The sequence below is a fragment of the Sesamum indicum genome, linkage group LG4 (assembly GCF_026168435.1).
Source record: "Sesamum indicum cultivar Baizhima isolate 11 linkage group LG4, ASM2616843v1, whole genome shotgun sequence".
Classification (NCBI taxonomy): Eukaryota; Viridiplantae; Streptophyta; class Magnoliopsida; order Lamiales; family Pedaliaceae; genus Sesamum; species Sesamum indicum.
The window spans coordinates 365,363-382,349 of NC_142660.1; the positions used below are offsets into that span (position 1 = coordinate 365,363).

The 16,987-nt window shown below is 38.9% G+C and overlaps 5 protein-coding genes across 7 annotated transcripts; 3 read left to right on the forward strand and 2 right to left on the reverse strand.

Annotated features, from left to right (window-relative positions):
- Positions 1-40: 40 nt before the first annotated feature.
- SPC98 (spindle pole body component 98) lies at positions 41-3,614 on the forward strand. The gene is made up of 3 exons (XM_011076798.3): positions 41-2,647; positions 2,748-3,193; positions 3,281-3,614. The coding sequence occupies exons 1-2, from the start codon at positions 171-173 to the stop codon at positions 3,052-3,054; spliced, it is 2,784 nt and encodes a 927-aa protein (XP_011075100.1). The 5' UTR covers positions 41-170; the 3' UTR covers positions 3,055-3,193; positions 3,281-3,614.
- A 427-nt stretch (positions 3,615-4,041) lies between these two features.
- Positions 4,042-6,966, reverse strand: LOC105159663 (DNA-3-methyladenine glycosylase (MAG)). Of its 3 annotated transcripts, XM_011076799.3 has the most exons (6): positions 6,518-6,960; positions 6,316-6,387; positions 5,541-5,664; positions 5,033-5,103; positions 4,580-4,637; positions 4,042-4,494 (listed from the first exon to the last, which is right to left on the reverse strand). In XM_011076799.3, the coding sequence occupies exons 1-6, from the start codon at positions 6,887-6,889 to the stop codon at positions 4,331-4,333; spliced, it is 861 nt and encodes a 286-aa protein (XP_011075101.1). In that variant the 5' UTR covers positions 6,890-6,960; the 3' UTR covers positions 4,042-4,330. The 3 variants fall into 3 exon arrangements, with proteins under 3 accessions (XP_011075101.1, XP_088735484.1, XP_088735483.1); XM_088879358.1 differs by lacking the exon at positions 5,033-5,103 and having other exon boundaries at positions 6,518-6,963; XM_088879357.1 differs by lacking the exon at positions 5,033-5,103 and having other exon boundaries at positions 4,341-4,637; positions 6,518-6,966.
- Positions 6,967-7,300: 334 nt separating this feature from the next.
- On the forward strand, positions 7,301-9,284 carry LOC105159664 (Aha1 domain-containing protein). Its single transcript, XM_011076801.3, has 3 exons — positions 7,301-8,288; positions 8,776-8,855; positions 8,962-9,284. The coding sequence occupies exons 1-3, from the start codon at positions 7,413-7,415 to the stop codon at positions 9,053-9,055; spliced, it is 1,050 nt and encodes a 349-aa protein (XP_011075103.1). The 5' UTR covers positions 7,301-7,412; the 3' UTR covers positions 9,056-9,284.
- Positions 9,285-10,299: 1,015 nt separating this feature from the next.
- Positions 10,300-11,922, reverse strand: WCRKC1 (WCRKC thioredoxin 1). The gene is made up of 5 exons (XM_011076802.3): positions 11,498-11,922; positions 11,071-11,145; positions 10,780-10,846; positions 10,646-10,663; positions 10,300-10,571 (listed from the first exon to the last, which is right to left on the reverse strand). The coding sequence occupies exons 1-5, from the start codon at positions 11,794-11,796 to the stop codon at positions 10,473-10,475; spliced, it is 558 nt and encodes a 185-aa protein (XP_011075104.1). The 5' UTR covers positions 11,797-11,922; the 3' UTR covers positions 10,300-10,472.
- A 1,496-nt stretch (positions 11,923-13,418) lies between these two features.
- Positions 13,419-16,745, forward strand: TBL1 (trichome birefringence-like protein (DUF828)). The gene is made up of 5 exons (XM_011076803.3): positions 13,419-14,580; positions 14,971-15,163; positions 15,237-15,430; positions 15,533-15,691; positions 15,929-16,745. The coding sequence occupies exons 1-5, from the start codon at positions 13,616-13,618 to the stop codon at positions 16,266-16,268; spliced, it is 1,851 nt and encodes a 616-aa protein (XP_011075105.1). The 5' UTR covers positions 13,419-13,615; the 3' UTR covers positions 16,269-16,745.
- Positions 16,746-16,987: the final 242 nt, after the last annotated feature.

Consider the following 16,987-nt stretch of genomic DNA (forward strand, 5'->3'; position numbering starts at 1 on the left):
CAAAAATATGAGTAATTTTGATTGAAGTAAGTAAAAGGTTTTATATACATCAAATTATTATATGTATTTCCCCGCCCAATATTCACTCAAAAATCAAATCCTAAACGCACCATCGCCTCCGCTGCTCCGCCACACTACTGCCTCCCTCATCCCCCGCCTCTGCCACTACCATGGACGATGACGACCATAGAGTCGTAGATCTAGTCAAAGAGCTGGTGCACCGGTTACTCTGCACTTCCTCCCAAAACCCTAATCCCCCCTCCTTTACTCAGCAAGAGTACAATCAAGCCCTGAAATACTCCCTTCGGATACTCTCCAGCCGCATGACCCCCTCCATTGCCCCCGACGACTCCGCTATGGCCGAATCTATCAAGCGACGTCTCGCCACCGCTGGTAAGTCCTCCGAAGCCCTAACTTTTGCCGATCTTTATGCAAAGTTTTCTCACAAAAATGGACCGGGAAGCGTGAGGAATAAGTGGGCGGTGCTCTACTTGCTCAAGACTATATCTGAGGACCGGAAAGTAAGGAAAAATCAGTTTTCCAATAGAATTTCTAATGGGTTTTTGGATTCTGCGTTGGCGGGCGGGTTACCCACATTGTTTGAGGGTGATGAGATAAGTGGCGGTTCTGGTGAATTTGGGAATTCGAGTGTTGGAAGGTCTACCGATGGCTTTGTTGATTTGAGGGGTTCGTCCGAAAATGTTAGGAATTTGAGAGGTTTCAGTATCTTAGAGAATGAGAAGAATGAGGTTAGTCTTAGTGGTTTGACTGCGAATATGAAGAAATTGAAGGTTTTGGGGGATGCTTCTAGTAGTTTGAGGACAAGGGAGCATGTGGAAAAGAGATATAATGGAGGCATATTGGTAGTGTCCAAGGACCCTGAAAATATTCGTGATATGGCGTATAGGGATTTCGTGGATTTGATTAAGGAAGAAAATGAGGTTACAGAAGTGATTCTGGTGAGAGATGTGCTCTATGCGTGTCAAGGGATTGATGGAAAGTATGTCAAGTTTGATGAAAAGGCAGATGCATATGTGCTGCCAGAGTTAATTAAGGTACCAAGGGCTACTAGGATTATGGTTCGGAAGCTCTGTGAACTTGGCTGGCTGTTTAGGAAAGTGAAGGCATATATAACAGAAAGTTTGGATCGGTTTCCAGCTGAGGATGTTGGAACTGTTGGGCAGGCATTTTGTGCTGCATTACAAGATGAATTGTCAGACTATTATAAGTTGCTGGCTGTGCTTGAGGCACAAGCAATGAATCCAATTCCATTAGTTTCAGAAAATGCAAGCTCGGGGAACTATCTTTCCTTGAGGAGACTGTCAGTTTGGTTTTCTGAACCCCTGGTGAAGATGAGGCTTATGGCTGTTTTAGTCGACAGCTGTAAGGTCCTAAAAGGTGGGGCCATGGCTGGGGCAATCCATATGCATGCTCAACATGGAGATCCACTTGTGAATGATTTCATGAAGAGGTCACTTCGCCGGGTTTGTTCACCACTTTTTGAAATGGTAAGGACTTGGGTTTTGGAAGGGGAGCTTGAAGATATTTTTGCAGAGTTCTTTGTCTTAAGCCAACCAGTGAAAGCAGAGTCTCTTTGGAGGGAAGGTTATCGGCTCCATGCAGCAATGCTTCCTTCCTTCATTTCTCAGTCTCTTGCTCAGCGCATCTTGAGAACTGGGAAGTCAATTAATTTCCTTCGAGTTTGTTGTGAGGATCGAGGTTGGGCTGATGCTGCAACAGAAGCAGCTGCAGCAGCTGGGACCAGTACTGGGAGAGGTGGCCTTGGATATGGTAAGACCGATGCCCTTGAATCTTTGGTTACAGAAGCAGCAAGAAGGATAGATAAGCATTTGTTGGATGTAATGTATAAACAGTATAAGTTCAAGGAACATTGCCTTGCAATCAAGAGATATTTGCTTCTAGGGCAAGGTGATTTTGTCCAGTACCTAATGGATATTGTTGGGCCAGAGCTGTCTGAGGCAGCCAATACCATAAGCTCATTCAAGCTTGCTGGATTATTGGAAAGTGCAATTAGGTCGTCGAATGCACAGTATGATGATCCTGATATACTTGAAAGGTTAAGGGTGAAAATGATGCCGCATAACACAGGGGATAGGGGCTGGGATGTGTTTTCATTGGAATACGATACAAGCGTTCCACTAAATACTGTTTTTACAGAATCTGTTATGTCTAGGTATCTGAGAATCTTTAACTTTTTGTGGAAGCTTAGAAGGGTAGAGCATGCATTGATTGGTGTCTGGAAAAATATGAAACCAAACTGTGTCACTTCACGGTTCTTTGTTAAATTACCAGATGCTGTTAAGTTGCATTTGATATTGACATCAAGGAAGTGCCAAGTTCTCTGGGATGAGATGAATCATTTTGTTTCAAATCTGCAGTACTACATCATGTTTGAAGTCTTGGAAGTGTCATGGTCTAATTTGGTAAAGGAATTAGAAGCAGCTAAAGATCTTGATGATCTACTCGCAGCACATGAGAAGTACCTGTACTCGATTATTGAAAAGTCTCTCCTTGGAGAACGTTCCCAAAATCTGAATAAGATCCTCTTTACTTTATTTGATCTCATATTGCGCTTCCGCAGTCAGGCAGATCGACTGTATGAAGGCATAAATGAATTACAGTCAAGGTATTGAGTCTTATTTGTACCTTTCTTCTCGTATGGAAATTATCAAACATCAAATAAGAAAGTTCTCTAATTGATTTGTGCTATTTGTCATGAATTGCAGAACTACGGACTCTTCTTCTCAGGACAAAGCCAGATTGCAAAGGCCATCAAATAAGAAATTTTCAGAATCTGGGTCATGGCTTGGTGAAGGCAGGAAAGACCTTACAAGACGTGCTGGAGAATTTCTTCGAAATATGGGACAAGATATAGATGCAATTGCAAAAGAATATTCATCTGTCTTTGACGGTTTTATTTCCCAATTGCCCATACAACAACATGTTGACTTAAAATTCCTTATGTTTCGACTTGACTTCACTGAATTTTATAGCCAGTTGAGACCCAGCACAGGCGGGAAGCTTTTGTTGTAGTATTGGACTCTAACAAAATGCTAATCACATCTCAAATTACCTATAACATGTTTCAGTCTGTTTTGTGCTGCACACTTGCAAACCAATTCTGATCTTGTGCTAGCTTACCTTGGCTTTGCTTGTATATTGTTGTCTTTAGGTGTGTATTCTATTCTGTTATCACTCCCCCTTTCAGTTTCAGCATTTATGTTAAGATTCTTGACCTGTATCTTTCTTTCTTTATCAGGAAGGCCTTCTCAATTTGAAAAATGCTCTCTGCTTGGGTAATAAATGAGGCAGCTGAAGGTATGACCTATTGCCAAGTTGTGGTGCCATAATTTAGTCTACTTGTACTGTATTCGGTTGGCTTGATGTGTTGGTATTTCTTGTGGTTCTGCAAATTATCTATCTTGGGCTTGTAGATCCATAGCATAGTCTTAGTAGTTGAAGAAAGGTAGTAATTAGTGATTGGTTTCTTGATTTCTGATTTTCCAATATGTTTGTCACAAGCATTATTATATATGCATTCTTGTATTGGCTTACCGATAAAAGATGGGTGAATTATTTATTTGCTTTCATAAGATTTCCCTTGGTTACATTTCTCATCTTGATATTTGGAAGCAATTCGCGGAATCAGAAGTGGAATTGATGTCTTCCTTCTTTGACATCATCACTTGTTTAACTCTTGACTATTGTTGGAGAAGATGCGGAATCAGAAGTGGAATTGATGTCTTCCTTCTTTGACATCATCACTTGTTTAACTCTTGACAATTGTTGGAGAAGATGCGATGACGAGGGAATAAGTTTTTCTTCACCCGTTACTCTACCCTTGTGTGTTGTTTGTATAATAATGTAAGTGAAGGAATATGCTCCCAAGCTTGGAACAAATACAAATAATACTCGATACTAATAAGGGTAATTGCAGTGCCCTCTATTAAGAGTCAGTGTATTTACTGAGCGTACTTATAGAGGACCTAAATTTTCAGTAATTTAACAGACAAATAAATCTGATATTAAGGTGGTCTTTCAACAAGGACATTAGTTCTCCTTTTACATGTATTTACAGCAAGCAGTTCTTTGAAAAAGTTGAAGTGTCGGGACTGAATCAAACGTTCCCAGTTTTGCTGGTTCTTTCCTTCGAAAGGAAAAAAAAAAGAAAAGAAAGGAGTGTATAACATATTAACAGATGGCTGTGATTGCCTGTTGTTATAACACCGCCAACCAAGTAAGCATTAACATACTTCACAAAAATAATCTAGTTCATAGTTCTTTCTCCTCGATGTTGGATGCATTGAACTTAGGGAGGTCTGAGAGTATTTTTTGGTGCGCTTATCCAAGGAGAACCGGCTATGGCGAATCTCCATGGTGCATTAACATGCTCAGGCAAAGCATACTCTATACCAACTCTTGGACCAATGAGTATCTTCTCTGGCTCTGGTCCATCTAAGAGTTCCAAACCACCTGTGAAACACACTCTTGTACGCAAGTCAAGTCGGAATTTATACACAGCGATTTGGTCAATATTGAAACATTATAGATGGTGTACCAGGAGTAAAAAGAGGATGGTTCGACCACTCTGTTGAAACTCCCAATGCTTGGCCAACCTAGTTGAAAAAGAAGAATGTAAAATCATGAAATTTGCCACTGCTTTTCTATGAAATAATGAATGTCGCAAAATTCATCTTCGAGACAGATTACAAGTTAGCTTATTAAATTTTGCAAAATCTCTTCCAATTTTTGCATGGAGCAACAAGATTAAAGAGTCCAAAGACTTCACGACTACACGGCCTCAACTTGGTGAATCCAATTCTATTCATGCGAAAACAACATACTTTTCCACATTGAGATGATTCAAAAACAACATACTTTTCCACATTGAGATGATTTGAAAACAACATACTTTTCCACATCAAGGTGATTCCAGAAACGTTCGTTCCAAAACGACATACTTTTCCACATCAAGAGGCAGTGCAGATGTGAAGAAAAGAAAATATTTTACCTTTCCAGGCCCTGTAAGGAGAACAGGCTTCTCAGATTTTAAACCACGGCGCTGTTGGATGGTTTCTAGTCCTTCAAATAACATTAGCAAAACTGTAACATGTAATACTTTCAAACAAGCACTGAAAAGATCAGAATTTTGATGTTAGAACATGTTATTATTTTAGATATGTATGATGTTGAAAATGTTAATATTACAAAATTCAATGTTATATCAAGCAGATGAGGAATCAAATTCTCCGTCCCCCTTCCCAAGCTCTGGTCCTAGAAATTTCCCCTGCTCATTCCATTACGAGATAAAAGTTGAACTCATATACCATACTTAAAATTTAGGTAAAACAAAAGGCAACACTGGAAAGTTCATATCGCACAGGGAAAAACTTCTAGTTTAACACTATGACAAGTTATGTTTTTCCCTTTCACAGCTTTTCTAAGAGGCATACTTTTTCTCCACTTATTCAGCAAGGAACAGTATTTTTTACAGCATCTACTTCGATGAATGAACTTACCACTAACTGGAGCACAAGAACGAATGAGGACAGCTGCACCAATTCCTTCCTTATCTGCCACCACATTGAGCATCATATGAAGACCATAGCAAAGATAAACGTATGCATGACCACCTGTTCCAAACTGTTAAAGGCCAACATATACAAGGCAGTTAGAGACTCTTTCCTGTCTTTACTTATCCCAATTCAAGAAGACTCATGACAGATAATTCGGTTTTCTTAGCTATCCATGTCTTACATTATCAAGAATTTTCTGCATAAACCACTATGAAGAATGTTTACCTATGTTGAGAATTCATGGCCTTATGAAATGCATACACATATATCTTGTAAATAGAATTACTCCGTTGCTCAAGACATTCTGCCAAAGAGTTAAATGGGAGAAATGAGACAGCGATACTAGCGCATTAACATCTAAGCCTTCAGCTAATATGCAACTTCTAAGTTAAAATGATTTCAGCCTTTCCTAATAACTTGCTTCACTGGAACAACCATCCATGATTGTAGCATCAATCTTTATCCAGAGCTTCCTAGGACTGTCATCCATCAATCTTGAATCATACCCAATGATAAAAAAGAGAACACATATCCAGAAATTACAAGGAAAAAGGGTCTGATGTCAGTTCAATGTAATGCTGCAGTTCTACACTACAATAAGAGAATAGCCAAGAATTATTCCCGTTTCATTACGAGATATGCATACTCCAGATGCTGAGCTCCAAATAAAAGAAAGGAAATATCAGGCAGAAGAAAATTGGAGAAGTCAATGACTCACAACAGGGGCAGTCCTTGCAGTAACGCCGAATCGACCGTGGCAAGCTGAGTCATTTGGCCTATAAGCTTCGACCTTTATCAAACACATTCGGACATAAACACACGGACTATCAATCCCAAGTTAACTTGCATTCCCATACACATACAAAAATCAGCTAATAAAACAAAGCATGAGAGAGGCGAGATGTAGCGTAGACCGATACCTCAGTTATCTGAAGAACAACATCATCTCTCTTGAGATACTTACCCAGCAAACGTGGGGCAAGATCAAGGGCATCAATTTGGTAGAAATCGGGACTCAAGATTGAAAATCTTTCAAAGAAAACTGAAGAAACCGACGTTGTGGGCACTATCTCGTCCTTTTCTTGAAAAAGGGAGCCGGGTTTTGCTCCTGATTTTGGTTTTGGCTCGACTTTAATGGTGGTGGTGGAAGATTTTCTAATGGTTTTTGTCGGGTTAGTGATCTTGACGGATTTGTCTGTTTGTTGAATCCTCTTCTTATTGTTCATTTGGTTAAGAAGTGAAGAGAAGGAATAGTATTTGGGGTATGAAGTTTTGATATTGAGTTGAAGCATATGAAAGGTTAACGATGGCGTAGTGGTTGGCAGGGCAGTTGATATTGAAACTCATGAGATTAGAAGCGAAAATTGCACTTTAAGCCCTACCCCTTTTTTTGGGGGTTAACTTATAATTTACAGAATTAGTTATAGAATATTAATTTTTGTTTTATAAAAAGTATATTCAATTTTATAAGATAAAAAATTGTGGAATGTAGGGGTAAAAACACAATTTTTCCTACTTAGAAGGATGAATTTGGTAATTGGCATTGCTTTATGTTTAATGCGTTTACAGTTACAGTAAAGTTTTGTGGTGAGTCGACTCAACTATAAATCGGAGTGGTGAAGTGAAACTCATGTTCTAGACGCTTCTAAGAAAAAACTGTACGCCAAAAATTAAAGCAAAAATCCTGATAAGCGAAGTCTAGGCCCTTCTCTTTTTAGAACCGTCCAGACCTTCATCCCCTGTATAAATTCTCTGCCTCCACTCCCACGCACACACTTCTACACGCACCACACACACTACAAGCTCGCATCACGAATGGCTAGAATGGGCGAAGGCGACAAGCGCTGGATCGTGGAAGACCGTCCTGACGGCACCAACGTCCACAACTGGCACTGGTCTGAAACCGATTGTCTTGAGTGGTCTAGGAATTTCCTCAGTAACCTTCTGTCCGACAAGACCCTTCTCTCCGGCGAAGGGAATATATTCATCAAGACCAAGAAACTTGAGAAACTTGAGGGAGAAGCCTACGTCAATGTTCGTAAGGGCAAGATAATACCTGGGTATGAGTTGAATTTGGTTCTTTCTTACCAGGCTGAGGCCAAAGATTCTGATGGAAGTTCGGTGATCTTGAGCACTGAGGGTTCTGTCGAAGTGCCTTATATTTCCGATGAGAATGCCGGTGAGGATCCCGAGATTAGAATTACTATTAAAGACGACGGGCCGATTGGGAAAAGGTTGAAGGAGGCTTTCATTGCTAAGGGGAAGCCTTTTGTGTTCGAAAAAATTAGGGAATATGTAGATTTAATGGCAAAAGGTGGGCCTGCTAAGGATGATTTGGAAGCCAAGAAAGTTACTGCCAAGAAACCAGCTGCGAGTAATAGTGCGGCTAATAATAGCAGTTCGGTTGCAAAGGAGGTTAAGAAGAAAGATGAAAAGAAAAAGGAGGGTTTTAAGACGATAACAATGAGCGAGAAGTTTAGTTGTCGAGCGAGGGATTTGTATGAGATCTTGATGGACGAAAATAGGTGGAAGGGGTTTACACAGAGCAATGCGAGAATAAGTAAGGAGGTCGGAGGGGAATTCAGTATCTTTGATGGGTCCGTGACAGGGAAGAATTTGGAGTTGCAGGAAGGGAAATTGATTGTTCAGCAGTGGAGGTTTGGGAGCTGGCCTGATGGCATTGTGTCCAGGGTATGATATTTATTCAAATCTTAAGCTTCGATATGCTTAAATATTCTCTTAGAAACGTGATTCCTTTTTGCTAATACAATGTTAATTATATGCGTCTGTGTTATGATATTGGTTCGTTTGATTTGATGTGGATAAATCTTTGACTTGTCGATTGATGTTGTGTTGTGATGATAATGTGCATTTGAATTATGCTGCACTGAAGTTTGTGAATACGAACTCAATGTCGTTCTAAATGTGTATGCGATTTAAGTCTGGCAATTGACTTAAATATGGGAGACTTTATTCTTGAGATGTTCTACCGATGTTAATGCATGTGGGGATGAAGAAGATAGCAATTCCATTTCTTTCAGTTCATGAATCTGTTACTGTCTGAACTTATAGTACGTGTCTGTATTATTAGTATGCCTTTGTAATATGGTTGTAGATGTGCAACTTTACTAGTTTTATGATGTCCAATTAAGCAATTTGCATGCTGATTGTGATGTAGGTGCGCCTTACTTTTGATGAGCCTGAATCAGGGGTAACAATTGTTAAGCTCACACACACTGATGTGCCAGAGGAGGACAGGTGAGTCTCTTTTGATTGATCTTTTACAATCTTACCGCATTTCGCATTTGTAGTTTTCCACAGTCAAAGTTTGAGTTTCCTGATGTAAATTATTGTCACAATGTAGGTATGGGAATGCAACTGTGGTCGAGAATACTGAGAGGGGATGGAGAGATCTTATATTTCACAAAATACGGGCGGTTTTTGGTTTTGGAATATGAATTTTGGAGATTTACTATCTTTTGATTGTAGAACTTTGTTCTGATTCAGTTTTCTACACAAATTGTGAATTTGGTTCCTAGTCCCCAGTGCTTTGTGGGTGCTGCGACATTAATGGCTGATTGATGAACTTTCAGCTATAGTTGCTGTTTCTCATCCATCTTATGTTTGAACATCATATTTGATTGGGACTGAAAAATGTGTTTACGACATGTTCACTTTTCTTGCTTATTTCCGACAATGGTGTTGCACAAGTTCTTTTACATTTTGCTGGAATCGGCATTTAATTGGTCGCAATTCTGGTTCCATCTGGCTTATACTTGTGGCTGACTAACGGGAACCAGGTCTTTGGTTGAAGTTAAACTTATCTAGAATATTTGTTAACTGCCACAAGTTGGTTATTATCCACAAATCTGTTAGTTCTGTTTTCTTGGTATTGATATGTTACTTTCAGTTGAGATTTGATGAGAAGGATATTAGTAAAGTTGTGTCCAATGAAAATGGCGCTTCATGGGCTGTTCATCCAAGAGTGGGGTTGCTCCCGCAAGATCTCTCTTCTTTCCGTACTCTTGATTTTAACATGTAGCCGGGTCTGGAGGTTTTGCTCCAAACTAGTACTTCAGTTTCAATTTCACTGTACGGATGACTTGGTTACTCACCGTCAGGGAAATAAGACTTTTGCAGATATGCAGGAAATCTACTACTTTGATGGGATGAACGGCAAGAGCTTCTCCATTGCAATTGAGTTACTCTAGCCAAATTCTTTAGAATGTGAAAGAAAAGTTTCAGGAAGTTGGTATTGTTTGGACAACTACTGAGATCTCGAGGAGACAACATAAAACAGTTCCAGTAAGAACAGAAGCAGAAGAAAAACTGTATCGAACAAGACAAATCTTGAAATTTCAATTGGAACAATACGGATATATGAATGGGAGCTTGCGTTTCTAATCTGAGATGTGGTTGTAGAGGTATTGGCAATGGGTTGTAGGTACCTTTTGGTCCCCTTGTACTGTATTCCCCAGAGTGTTCCTCTTTCCTCTTCCTTTTGGCGGTCAAAATTCAGTTTTTTGTATAGCTGCTCTGTACCTGAAATATGAGATGAACTCGAGCATATCTTTTTGTATTTTACCGGTGGATCAATGCTATATTTAGGTTGAGCTACCACTTCTCTAAGTTATATATACGGTTAAAAACTGTTATATGATTCTTGGTTGGTTGGTTGGTTGGTTGCAATGACAAAACATCATCGCCGGGAAGCCCTCCGTAACCACTTTCGGATCTCATATATTCAATTCGTATTTATGTTGTTGTTGCTACATTTATACATGCACATCTCATAATGCCAAGTAGTTAATTACAGGGGAAGGAAAACATGAAGGAGGAGAAGATCCTCTCTTCTTCAGTTCTTAATTCAGTAATCTACACAAACTGTTGGATCATTTCTCTCACTTCTTCAATAACAAGCCATGCCTTGTGCCCTCCAATCACCTCTGCTTTCATTTCTCCATCTTTCCATATCTGCCATCACAATATCATTTCAAGCTCTATACGTACCTGTGACCCAAAAACAGCTAGCATGATGTGTATCTAACCTGAATTGTTGGCATTTTCTTCACCACCAACACAACCAAAATCCATCTTTGTTAGTATGTTAAGCAGTACTACTTGATGTGAATGAAATTCAAATTAACAACTTGTCAAACTCATGTACAATCCATTTACGTACTGAGATATTTCCACGCTTTACCAAAGCCTGAGAAACGTTGTTGACATCCACATAGTAAAATTTTAGCCTGTCATCTCAAACAAAATCAAGTTTACATCCACACATCAGCTCCTGTAACAGCATCTCGATCGATACAACAACACCGGAATCGACAGTATATTAATTCTAGTCTGAGTTCCAAGATTCAATTCTCTTGTGCGAAACAGCAAACAAACTTAGGTACGTTACCGGGATTTTGCAGACGTTAAGCAGCACAATGCCATTAAAATAAATGCCAAAAGCACAACTTACTTGGTATCATACTCAGCAGCCAGTTTCTCCAACTTTGGCTTCAGATAAATGCATTTTCTGCACCAGGCAGCCATCCTGTCAAAATTTCAGACACAAACACTTTTAAAAAAATCTAATACTATATACTGTACTCCTTCTAGTATTCTAAGACTAACCCAGTTGGATTCATTACAAAAAAACTGATTGATGCAATCATTTCGACTGATTATCAATTCTCAATTTACACACAAGAATATGATGTAGAGATTCATGCATAGATCGACCAATGTCCAACATGCCATCAGCGGGTGGTGAGAAATTATCTTCAAACAGTTGGGGCGAGTAAGCAAAAGTTTGTAACAGGATAAAAGATTAATGTCCAATTATCTACTTATTCTCGTATAGATCTACAGGAGTGAAAAGGAGAGCAAAAGAACAAAGGGTGAACCAATCAACAAGAATGGGTTGTGAGAGCTGCTTAGCTTGCTCCAAAATCTCATCAAACTGCTGGGAATCTTGAATAGCCTCCATCTCCAAAGCAGCAGGCTTGAATAACTCGGGCCAGAATGCATACGCTCTTAAATCTCTCTTTCCTCTCCCTTTCCACTCATTCTTGCTCCGATCAAATCCGGACCCGTTTGATTTGGGCAAGAGAGAGCCGGATACGGAGCTCCAGAGCTGGTGCTGGTGCTGGTGGTGGATTTCTCTATAGAGAATGTGCGGAGGATTTGGTGATAATATGGACATGCCTGTAATCTTACTTATTTTTGTTGTTGTTGTGTTGACTGTGAAGAAAGAAGAGAATGAGATGAGGTCAATGAAATAAAGGCAGGCTGAAGAAGATAAGATATTTAGCACCAGGAAAATGCGTCAACTCCACTATCTTGCACTTGCATGCTTTATCCATCTTCACATATTTTGATAACTAATTGCATTGTATCACTATTTGTCTCCACACCACAAACCAAAAACTCTTGTTCCATCGAATTAAATTAATTATAAAATAATTATAATATACTTATTATATAATTAATTTTTTTTAAATTATATATCAATCACATGATAAGTAGATGTACTTATTATATAATTAATTAGAATTCGATCCAAGAAAGCATTTTAGTTAAAACTTTAAAAAATGAAAATAATAAAAGCACGAGTATTGTTTTGTTGAAATAAAAGCATACATGTCCAGATTAGTATTTGTGGAACAGAAAATATGAGTTATTGAGACGGGCTATGATAAAATGATAAAGAATTGGGGCTTTGGAGTCTGTTTTCTTTCAGGAGTAGCCCATTTGTCCCTATTTCTTCCATTTGCTGAATATGATTCTTAGTACAAAAATGGAACACCACAAGTCCAAGTTCATTGCTACGAATTCATATCCTATTCCTATGTACGCTATACAATTTTGTCGGTGGAGAAAAAGTGGTTGGGAAATGGGAATAAGTATATTAATGAAATAGGACCCATTTTGGCCCATTCCAAACAACATTGAAATGGAATGCACATGAGGGCAATTAAGTCTTTTTCTTCTTCAATTCAATTCAATTTTCTTTTTCTTTTTAAATTAAGTAATAAATGTAAAGGAGACATATGTTAAACCCTAGAAATATTCCAACATTTTGAATGGGAGGCAGCAGTAGGAGGAGGCGGTAATAGCAAGAAAATTTTGTCCAAAAATGAAGACGAAGACGGCAATTGCTAAACAAACAGCCATTTCGAATTTTCCAATGTAGCAATACTAATAATAATAATCCAACCTTTTGAATTTCCAAAATTCAATCATCTCAATTATTATGTGAATTGGAATGGGAATGGGAAGATAGCTACTTGGCACCAACGTTATAATTTCCACTTTTCTTTCTTTCCATCAATTTTTCTAAATTCAATTACAAAAACCTACCTATATCTAGAAATTGTTGGGTCCACACGCAAATAACTTTTTATCATTTCATTATATTAATCATATTACTTTGTTTTTTTCCTTGAATTATTGTGACATACACATACACATTCACATGCACCCCACCACAACACACACACACAAAAGGATGGTCTGGGAATTAGTTAGAGTTAGAAGCAAGTGAAAAGGGTGGTCATAATCAATTCAACATTACAAAAATCAAATAATAAAGTACTCATCCGTACTTCAAAAATTTAGTTATACTCAAAGTCCAAGTCTAAAAAATAATATTAGAAAAATGGGTTTTTTATTTATGAGAAAGGAAGGGTGAACGGTGGTGGCATTTTTGGTATTATGTTCAATAATAAGAAAGGGTGGCGCAGTAAACCAACTTTCCGCTTTGGGGTAAACGCATGAAGCAGCTTCCCCCTCTTCTGCTAACAGTCTTTTACTATAACACACCCTCTCTCTCTCTACAAATAATCCCACTCAACAGGATTCCTCAAGTGTACAAACTTCGTTGCAACAATCAAACTTGAAAACCTCTCTCTCTCTCTCTCAACACTCCTCACTCCTTCCAACACAATCTTTGTTTCTCTCTCCCCCCAAACAACTCCATCATCACACACTTCTTGGAATTGCAGAAAACCAGCACTGCCTACATGGCAGATATAACAAAGTATGCGCCCATCAATGGCGCCACTTTGTTCTCACAACTCAAAGCCCACCTCAGAACAAGACCAACTGTGACTCTCGCCTATGCCTTTGTTTTTCTTTTCATCGCCTTCACCATTTTTCTTGCCTTCACCCCTTCTTCTAACTCTTCTTCTCCATGGTTCACTAACATTTTTTCCCTCTCCACTACCACTACTTCTCAAGGTTCTTCTCCTTCTTCTTCAATTTTCTCAGATGACTCTTATAGATCTCATTTTTCTTCTATTTATAATTATTTCTTCCCAAACTCACCCTCACAATCCTACAATTCTTCACCAACCAGCAATGCTGGATCTCAAAACACCTCTTCTTTGCCACCCAATTTGAATAACCAGCCTCCTGTTGAGGGAAACCAGACTTCCGATGAAGCTATACCTCACAAAGTTGAAGTCTTGAAGCCGAATAATGCTACTCTTTTGACACAGACGCCTTCTGTAAATCAGACTGTGAATAACAATACTACAAGCTCACCAACACCCTCTTCTGAGTTGAGCAAAGGGTCAGCAGATGTCAAGAATCAGACCACAATTGGGGTCACAAGCTCTCCAGGGACCGCCAATAAGACTGTGAATTCATCTCCCAACTCTACCTCTGGAGAGAAAAATGTTTCTGGAAACGGACAAGTGGGAATAGCTGAGAAGGGTATGGTCAAGAATTTAACTTCTTCTCTGATGAAGAAACAAAATAACGGGACGAATGATTCTGCCGGGAAACAAGGAATTGCTGATCTAATAAAGTCCCTGATGAATTGTGATCTGTTTGACGGGAATTGGGTGAAGGATGACTCTTATCCGCTGTATAATCCTGGTTCTTGTTCTCTGATTGATGAACAATTCAACTGTTTCCTCAATGGTAGGCCTGATAATGGTTACCACAAACTCAAATGGAAGCCAAAGGGTTGCACTCTCCCAAGGTGTGTCCCATACTACTATTACTCTCTATCTTTCAAAACATATATAAGTTTCCGTACTTGATGAATTTTAGTTATCTCTTAGATTTCAATCTATATTATGTGTAGAAATTTCTTGAGAGAGATATATGAAGTGATCCATCACGTTTTCGGTATAATTTCTAATTTTGTCCACTTTTTCGAGTTATTTCTCTGTTGTTAATAGTCTTGTAACAAACAAGGTGGATGATTGATTAATTGGCCAAGTTTCAGTTTGTAACTTTTGTTCGTCAGCTCTGTATTCCAATGAGATCGATATTTACTTCTGCAATAGAATTGTTAACAGATGTCGATTATGATCCACTTCTTCTTTAATTTCTGCAGAAATTGACTTTGTTGATCTTGCCTATTCAGGTTGGATGGAAGTCATATGTTGGAATTGTTGAGAGGAAAGCGACTAGTTTTCGTTGGCGATTCTCTCAACAGAAACATGTGGGAGTCTCTGATTTGCATCCTGAGGAACTCTGTGAAAGATCAGAACAAAGTTTATGAAGAATTCGGCAGGCACCATTTCCGGGCAGAAGCTTCTTATTCCTTTGTCTTTGAAGTAAGCTTTACGTCCTGAAGAGTTTAACTGTTAATCTGCTTATAGTCTTCTAACCTTCCTGTAATCTTTACAGGAATATAAATGCACAGTGGAGTTTTTCGTAGCTCCTTTCCTCGTTCAAGAATGGGAAGTTGCAGGGAAAAATGGTACTACAAAGGAAACACTTCGACTCGATCTGATCAGCAGGTCTGCCGATAAATACAAAAATGCAGACATCATCGTGTTCAATACGGGACACTGGTGGACTCATGAGAAGACTTCCACAGGGTAAAAAGCCATTACAATTGACTAAGAATAGGCGTAACGAACGTCCAGTGGCAATATTTTTTCTTGTTACAATAATATTAAATAATTGTCTGTATATTTTAGGAAGGACTATTATCAAGAGGGCAGCCATATCTACAAGGATTTAAATGTTCTCGAGGCTTTTCGGAAAGCTTTGACGACGTGGGGAAGGTGGATTGATGCCAACATCAATCCCATGAAGTCTCTTGTGTTCTTCAGAGGCTATTCAGCATCTCATTTCAGGTAAATTCTTTGTGGAATTACCTCAAAGTAGTAAACCTCGTTGGCATAAGAGTCGAGGTTTCTGCAAGTAGATTAGGTGTCATCAAAGCTTGAAAAGTGAAAGAAATGGACATGTGTTTCCGTTAGTAATATGCTTTTCTTGCAATCTTTTCTTAAGACTCCAAGCTTTTATATAAGATCAAACTATTGAACAAGCACTGCCAAGTTCACAGTAGTATATATTATCTTTTGCTGCAGTGGAGGGCAGTGGAATTCTGGGGGGCAATGTGACAACGAAACGGAGCCAATAAAGAATGAGACGTATCTCACACCGTACCCCCAAAAGATGACTGTTTTGGAGAAAGTACTGAGAGGAATGAAAACTCATGTAACTTATCTCAACGTGACGAGGATGACAGATTATCGTAAGGACGGCCATCCATCGATATACCGCAAACAACATTTATCCGACGAGGAGAGGAGATCGCCCTTGAGTTTCCAAGACTGCAGCCATTGGTGCCTCCCTGGAGTTCCCGATGCTTGGAACGAGATACTTTATGCAGAACTCTTGGTGAAACTGAACCAAAAAAGGCCGTAAGTAATATGTTCCCGTGATCACTGCCACCCAATGTTGAATCACACGATACTATTACGTGTGATCTAACGGTTGATAATCTCTCGACCATTCAAGAAACTCAAGTAAATACTCACACATGAGGACACTGTGTTGATGAAACAGTGCCTAAGCCTAAAACATGTGCCATACACCTTTTTTCTTCTCTCTTTTTTATTTTATTTTTTTTTCAGTTGAGAGTACAGACATATAGAAGCAAGCTGGAGAAATCAAAGAAACAGTGTTCGATTATATATAGATGATGGGATAGGAATAGAGGATTAGTGAAGAGATTTGTACTTTAATATGTTTTACATGAGCGAAAAATGCGGAGGAGGAGAGATTTAAAGGCATATTCTATGAATTGCTACAGGAATTTCGTGTTGCAAAAAGTGTAATTATGTTAAATATTTGGTTTCTTTGTTCAGAATAAGTTAATGCATCGTAAATACTTTTTAATTATTTTGCTCATCTTTGTCGGATCTCTTTGTTGAAATCAATAATTAGCTACTCCAGATATGGACGACCTTCTAATTATAGATATCGCTGTCGACGAATATGTGCCTTTATCTTTGCCTTAATATTCTTGAAATCGATTTAAAGGCCTTAAAGCTCCTCTACCGCAGCCTGCGACTCAATCGGTGATTTTGATTTCGTATCAGCTTAATGATTTTTGTCCTTTCAGGCACCTCTATGGAGAAAAG